Below are 6911 nucleotides of genomic sequence, written 5' to 3'. Positions count from 1 at the left end.
TCTCCAGGTGCGCTGGGTGCTCCCACTTTGACCAGACGAGGCAGGGAACCATCCAGCCCAGCCCCGGGGCGGCACAAAGCCCGAGCTCCACGTGGTGTGGGAGTCAGAGCTGACCGTGCCCGGGGTTCTCGGCCTGGTGTTGGGAAGGGAAAGGCGAGTTGGATTAAGAAAAAAGCGAGAAACAGCTGGAAATACCCACGATGGACACTGTTGCTAAAGCCGGCCGAGGTCTTGTTTTCTGCAGGTGCGTGTGCACAGGGCTGTACTTGTAGCCGTCAAAGCAGAAACCACCCACACTGGGAATGATCCATTCCCCTGGGGGCCGGATGAACACTGGTACGCCCACGCGACGGACCCCGCTCAGCAGTGGAAAGGGACGGGCGGTGACACCCGCGGCAGCCCGGCGCTCAGAGGCACCGTGCAGAGTGGGAGAGCCGCCTCAGGCCGCCCGCTCCGACGCCGCTTGCGGGACACTGGGAAGACGGGTCTGCAAAGCACGGTCTGCGGGCCTCCTGTGTCTGTACGGCCCATGAGATGAGAATGGTTATTACATTCTTAAGTGGCTGAAGATTTAAAAAGTATTTTAGACCCATGGAAACACAGAATTCAAACCCTGGGGTCTGGGAGCGGCTTTCTTCCCGCACAGCCACACTCAAGCCTGTCGGCGCATGTCCGGCCGCTCCCACGCGGCGGCGGGGCCAGTGGCCGTGGACTGCACGGCCCGCAGACCTGAGGGCATTGCCGCAGGCCCCGTGTCGGGGGCCCAGGAGAAACGCTCGGTGGCTGCCAAGGTGCAGGGCAGGAACGAGCCTGACCGTTGGGAAATCTGGGGGGAGGTGATAAGGCCGTTCTGTCTTAATTGTGGTGATTACATGACTCGGCGCTTCTCAAAGCTCAGGGGTGTATACCAGAAAGTGGATTTAAAATTTTTATTTTAAAAGTTAAAAAACGAGCGACAGAAAACGTCAGTGGGTGCCTGAGAACAGGGGCAAGGACCGACTCCCAGTGGGTATGGTGGAGTATTCGGGGTGATGGAGATGACTGTGTGTTTCCACGACCAACAGACCGAAAATTCACCCGATGTGAAAAAGTTCGCCCTGGCTGCTACGGCTCAGTGGACCGAGGACAGCCTGCGAACCAAAGGGTTGTTGGTTCAATTCCCAGGGAGGACAGGCCGGGGCTGCAGGCCAGGTCCCCAGTGGGGGTGGTGTGAGAGGCACCGCGCACTGATGTCTCTTCCTCCCTTCCCCTCTCTAAAAATAACTAAGAAAATCTTAAAAGAGAAAATACCGGACTTGCGGTTCTCTCTTCTGGAGAGCACACACCATTACTACAGGTGTAAAGACAGGAACAGCAAGTGAGACAGACGTGCAAAATGCAAAATGTTCTAAAAAAGTTTTTTAAGAAAAATATGCTTGGTAGAGGTAATTTCTTTTCGGATTTATGATTTGACTTGAAATTTTTCTCTGGGTATGAAAGTGCTAGAAATGCTTATTTTTAAATTTCAAAAAGGTCTGAGGTACTAAGCAAGGCAACACAACAGACGGATTACAACAAAATTAAACCTGCAGAGCACTTTACTGTAAATATAGAGACAACTTTTAATGAAAAATGTCTTTACAGTTAAAAATGCAGTATTTGGGCAAATGTTCTAACAAATTTTCTTGAAATACAAAATTGCAAGTGTAAGATACTATGTACAAAGTAACAAAATACAACACACATTACATTTTTAGCTAAAACTGGATCTAGTGGTTTGCACGTAACTGACATTTAGAAGCTCTTCAGAATCTGCCTGTGAGTGAGAAGTTCAGCGGAGCCGTCTCTGCCGCCACAGTGTGCAGCTGCACGTGGGCTGACTGTGCGGGCAGCTCTCCTCCTTGGCGCCCTCCAGCCACAGTGTGGCCTGACCACTCTCCTCCGGCCACCGCCAGTGCGGGTGCAGCAGACGCTCTGTCCCAGCCGGGAAGCAGCACCGAGCACTCGGAGTCTGAAAGGTGAGGCTACAATCGCGCAGCGCTGTGCGTGCTTTAAAGCAGCGGTGCTGGCCCGGGCCGGGGCCCCGGGCAGGGCACAGACAAGCAGCAGCCGAGGAACGCACGGATGAGCGCGGCGACAAGCCCATGTCTCGCTCTCTTCCCCTCCCCTCCCTCCTCCCCTCTCTCTAAAAACCAGTGAGAAAACCACCACCACGGTGCTGCTCCGGGAGGGTCCTCAGCAGGCCGACTGTCTGGAGCTTCAGGGTTAGGACTCCGCTTCATCGTCGTCACTGTCATCACTGTTGTCGTTCTCCTCCTCCTCGTCTTCGTCCCTCTTCTCCTTAAGCATTTTCAGGTACTTACTAGCTAGTATCTTCTTCGGTAATATATCTTAAAAACATAAAGCTAGCATTAGCGACTGCCTGTGGCAGGCCGTGAACACAGCAGCACTTCAGAACTGTCCTGGCTCCTGCTCCGACCTCTGGAGCAGCCTCCGAAACGACACAAAGTCAGACTCAGGGTCCTCTGGGCGACCTCCTGCCGAATGCGTGAGACCTGTTTCCGCGTCACTGCAAACCATCTTCTACGTGCTGGTTGGCCTGTGGGCAGCCCACCAACCTACCTGAGACGGGCCGCTGGCCCCAGGGCAGACTGAGCTCTGTTCAGCCCCGGCCACACGGCTCGTTCCACAACAAGTACTTTCTGTTTCTGGGGCCGGGCATACCAGCCCGGAGTTCCCCTCAGTGGCAGGAGGGGTCCGAGGAGTGGGTCTGCCGGACCCACCAGCCAGGCAAACGCCCCTGGGCCGGACGTCGGCCACAACATTGTTCAGGGTGAGCCACGTTACAAACACACGCAACAGGCAAAACCGTGCCAGGTCCTGCTTAACCCTGGCACCTAGAGACAGCCGCCGAGTGTTTATTTCAGTGAGAGCAGGGGAGAATAGCTTGAAGTTCATAAGCAATTTTAAGCCAGGATGTTCCAAAAACTAAGTACCTGCAAGAAACTGGAAAGTTTCCGACTCCTCCGCAGTGTTGGATAAATCATTGTACGTGAGTGCCTTCTTCTCCTTCCCGCCGCCGTGTCTGTAGGAGCAGGTGGCCAGGTGCTGCACAAAGAGTTCCTGACACACACGAAAAGGTCACGTGAAAGGCATGCTCTGAAAACCTATCATGGAACTTAAACTAATGTAAGTCTGCATGGCTGCAGACGATCTTGGCTTCTCAAATCACAGGAAGCCCCTGGGGAAGGAGAACCGTGAGGCCAGAAAGAGGCCAAGAGTGCCACAACTGGCAGGAAGCAGGCATTTCCCCAAAGCTTATTTTTGATTTTTCACTTAAAATATCAAAAACGAATCAATCAAACATGTTTAATGACTAGTGTGTAACAGTTAAAAAAGGGGGGAGCAAAAGACCATTCAAAAATTGTTGGGCTCGGGGAGACCTGGTCTTGGGTGGTTCCCTAGAAACAGTCACCACGCGGAAGCCCGGCCTGCACCGCGTCCGCTACTTCGCCCAAACACCTTCCCTAAAGCAACAACCTGGGCTGGGCCCCTCTCCCGAACTCCATCTGGCATGGTCAGCGAGGGAGTGCAGGAGTGTCCGGGGCATAAACCTTATTTAGCTCCCGAATGCTTGCGGCCGAAACTGTGCCGGCACACGCACGGACCCCACCGTCACGTGCTGGACAGCAGTTCTTTTCCTGGACTCGGAGAAAGCACGGCCCTGGCACCAAGCAGGCAAGAAATCGGAGACTGCCCCCTCCCCGGAGCTCGAGTCCAGCTCGCTGTGGGAACATTGGGTGCTGAACGAGGGGGAGCTGGAAAGCACGTGCAGGGAAAGGTTCCAGCAGCCGAGGCGGCAGCTTCACCACGGCCGGTGTAAGAACAGGGAGGGCCCGTGGCACCACCGTCGAGCCCAAATCGGAAGAGCCACGAGTATCCCGCAGGCCGCACAGCTTGGGCGCCTGGAACTACTTCCAGCCCGGGATGTCCCGCCGGGATGTCGCGGAGAGGTGGGGCGGACCACCGGTATCACGGGCCGGACCTCCTGAGGAAACCCCCACTGGACCGCTTGGGGAGTCGGGGCCCGAAACCACGAAACAGGCCGAACGCGAGAAAAGGGGGGCAGGCTTGTCGGGGGGGGGGCCGGGGGTCCAAGGATTGGTGACGCGGCAGGAGGTACAGCAGCGCGCGGCAGTCTGCGCCGTTGCCCAGGTGACCCCCGCGCGAGGGAGGACGGGACGGCGCGCGGCGGACGCGGGAGCAGCGCGGAGTGGGCGGGGCGAGGGGGCGCGCGAGGGAGGACGGGAGCGGCGCGGGCAGGGTGGGGCCGAGTAAAGGATGAAGCTGGGGCGCGCGTGGCGTGGGAGGGAAGTGAGGCGAATTGCGCAAGTGCGCGCGGGCGTGAGCCCGTGAAAGGGAGCCGGCGGCGCGCGGGCCCAAAGGGACTGCGCAGCGCGACTAGTCCCGGTGGTCCCCACCCTCGCGCCGCGCTCCTCACTTCTCCCCGCACAGCCCCCGCCTCACTGGCCCCGCCTCACCGTAGCCTTGGCCGTGAGCATGAGCGCCTCCTGGTTGATGCTGGACACCTCGGGGGAGCTCTTCATGATGACCCGGATGCGGGACAGGGGCAGCGACACGATGCGCTGCTCCCCGCACTTGTCTCTGCCCACGACCACGTCCGCCATCTTTGCGCCCCTCCCCCGCGGCGGCAGCCGAGACCTGCTGCAGGGTGGCCGGTCGGTACGGGAGCGGCGTTCCGCTGCCTCGTGGGAGTTGTAGTGCCGGGGAGGCGCGGCGGCGGCGGCGGCGGGAATCCGTCCTTCGGGGGGCGGACTACAAGCCCCAAGATGCCGCGCGCCCCCGCGGCTGCGCGGAAGGAGTGGGGGGGGGAAACCAGAGGGAGCGCTGGCGCCAGCAGCGTCCCGAACGGAGGGGTGCGGCTCGCTGTCACCTGCGGGGGTGGTGGCAGGAACCCGAAGGCGGGCGGGTCCTGTTCAGAGGAGGTGTACGGTGCTTAAGAGTTCTTCCAGGAGGCGGGCCTTGTCGTTCAGTGAGTCAGAACGGGGTGTCGTCTCCGTGCCGGCACTGGGGACGCGGTAGTGAGCACAGAGGAACGCTTTCCTGCGGCCGCTCTCCGGAGGGAAGACAGGGAAGAAACGGCCAAGCAAATGGGTGCTGATAAAAACCACGAAGGAGCCCTGGCCGGGTGGCTCCGCGGAGTGAACGCCGGCCTGCGAACCCGAGAGTCACAGACGCTTTTCGCGGTCAGGTCACAGGCCTGGGTCGCGGGCCAGGTCCCGGGTTAGGGGCCTGCGACAGGCAGCTGACCCGTGTATCATTCTCACATCGATGTTTCTGCCCCTCTTTTTCTCCCTTCCTCTATTTCAGATAAATAGATTTTATTTAAAGATAAGTACAACCTGTTAAAAATACCACGAAGGAAAAGAAAGCAATGGAAGACCAGGGGAGCGGGGAGGAAGACGCCGTGGTGTCTGAGAAAACACTTGCTGGGAGGAGGAGCAGCAAGTGCAAAGGCCCTGGGGCAGGAGCGTTCCAGGGAGACTCGGGGTGGCTGGGGCGTGGAGCCAGGGGCCCCGCGCAGGTGTGTGAGGGCTCAGGGAAGAGGTTGAGGGGTGATAGGGTTTGTCCTAAATTTTCAGAGAAACCCTCTGACCGCTGATGGTGAAGAGTCGAGGAGGGAGTGGTAAAGGCAGAGACCAGGAGGGTGATTACGAGTGTGCCTGAGGTGAAATGCTAGGGGACGGCGGTAGGATTTATGCAGGGGCGAGGTGGGGTGGGGGGGCCTTGTGGGCTATGGGGTTCTTGCTGAAGCAGTTGGGTGGCTCTTGGGAGAGGAAGATGGAAACAAGTGAATGAATGGTGGTGTCGTTTACTGAGACGGCAACCCGCCTGGAGGTCGTCGGGCGGAGCTTTGGTTTGGAGCAAGTTCATTTCCATCTGCCTCTCAAACACAGGCAGAGGTGGTGAGTGCACAGGTGGCTCTTCCAGCCTGGGGTTCTGCTGGAGCAGTGAATGTAGAAGCTGGCATTGTCTAGATGGCAGTTAAAACCATGGACCCGGCCCCGGCTGGCGTGGCTCTGGGGATTGAGCCCCAGACTGTGAAGCGAAAGGCCGCTGGTTCGATTCCCAGTCAGGGCACATGTCAGGGTTGTGGTCCGGGTCGCCCGTAGGGGACGTGTGAGAGGCAACCACACATTGATGTTTCTCTCCCTCCCCTTCCCCTCTCTAAAAATAAATAAAAATCTAAAAAGAAACACACACACAACAAAACATGGACCTGGACGGGTGTATCCGGGAGGAGGGTGTAGAGAGAGTAGAAAGACCTGAAGGCCATGTGCTGGGGTCCTCCAGTATCTCAAGATGGAGAAGGGACGCCCAGCGACAGAGACTGGACAGAAGTGGCCACTGGGAGGAGAGTGGGTGTCCCTCAAGCCCACGGAAGACGGTTTTCCCGGAAGGTGGAGCTGACGGACGGGACGGAACGCTGCAGGGGGGCGAGGGGGGGGGCGGCAAGAAGACTGCCTGTCGCTCTTGCTTGCAGTGCGGCCGCAGACAAAGCCAGCGCCCCCTGCACCCCTGCCCTCCGGTGCACAGACGGGCAGTCGCACGCCTCCTGGGCTGCGAGACACGAGAGTGGCTGGCACCAGGAGGCCTGAGCTCCGTCCTGTCAGTGACGCTGCGCCCCGCGTGGGGAAACTAGCTGTGCTGCTGACGCACTGAGAAGCCGTGGGATGTTCGGTCTCTCCGGCTGGCTGTGGGTTTTTGTGCGGTCTGCCCTTCTCTTTCGGCGGGTCTGGGGGCAGGAGGGAGGCGTCTGGAGACAGAGCCCAAGGAGCCCAAGGGGGGGAGGAGCTGGGGTTGCGGCTCCGCGGGAGTGTTCACCAAGGCAGTCGGTTTGGGAAGTTCGG

At 58.8% G+C, this 6911-nt stretch overlaps 1 protein-coding gene across 1 annotated transcript; it reads right to left on the bottom strand.

Moving 5' to 3' along the window:
- Window positions 1–1576: 1576 nt before the first annotated feature.
- Window positions 1577–4766, bottom strand: CHRAC1 (chromatin accessibility complex subunit 1). The gene is made up of 3 exons (XM_045861174.1): window positions 4521–4766; window positions 2976–3102; window positions 1577–2369 (listed from the first exon to the last, which is right to left on the bottom strand). Exons 1-3 carry the CDS (start codon window positions 4665–4667, stop codon window positions 2245–2247), a joined length of 399 nt encoding a protein of 132 aa, XP_045717130.1. The 5' UTR covers window positions 4668–4766; the 3' UTR covers window positions 1577–2244.
- Window positions 4767–6911: the final 2145 nt, after the last annotated feature.

The sequence above is a fragment of the Phyllostomus hastatus genome, unplaced genomic scaffold (genome assembly GCF_019186645.2).
Source record: "Phyllostomus hastatus isolate PE091 unplaced genomic scaffold, TTU_PhHast_1.1 phas_scaffold_21, whole genome shotgun sequence".
In the NCBI taxonomy this organism is placed as follows: domain Eukaryota; kingdom Metazoa; phylum Chordata; class Mammalia; order Chiroptera; family Phyllostomidae; genus Phyllostomus; species Phyllostomus hastatus.
Note: the sequence above shows the minus strand (reverse complement) of the source record. Positions and strands in the feature narration are given on the sequence as shown.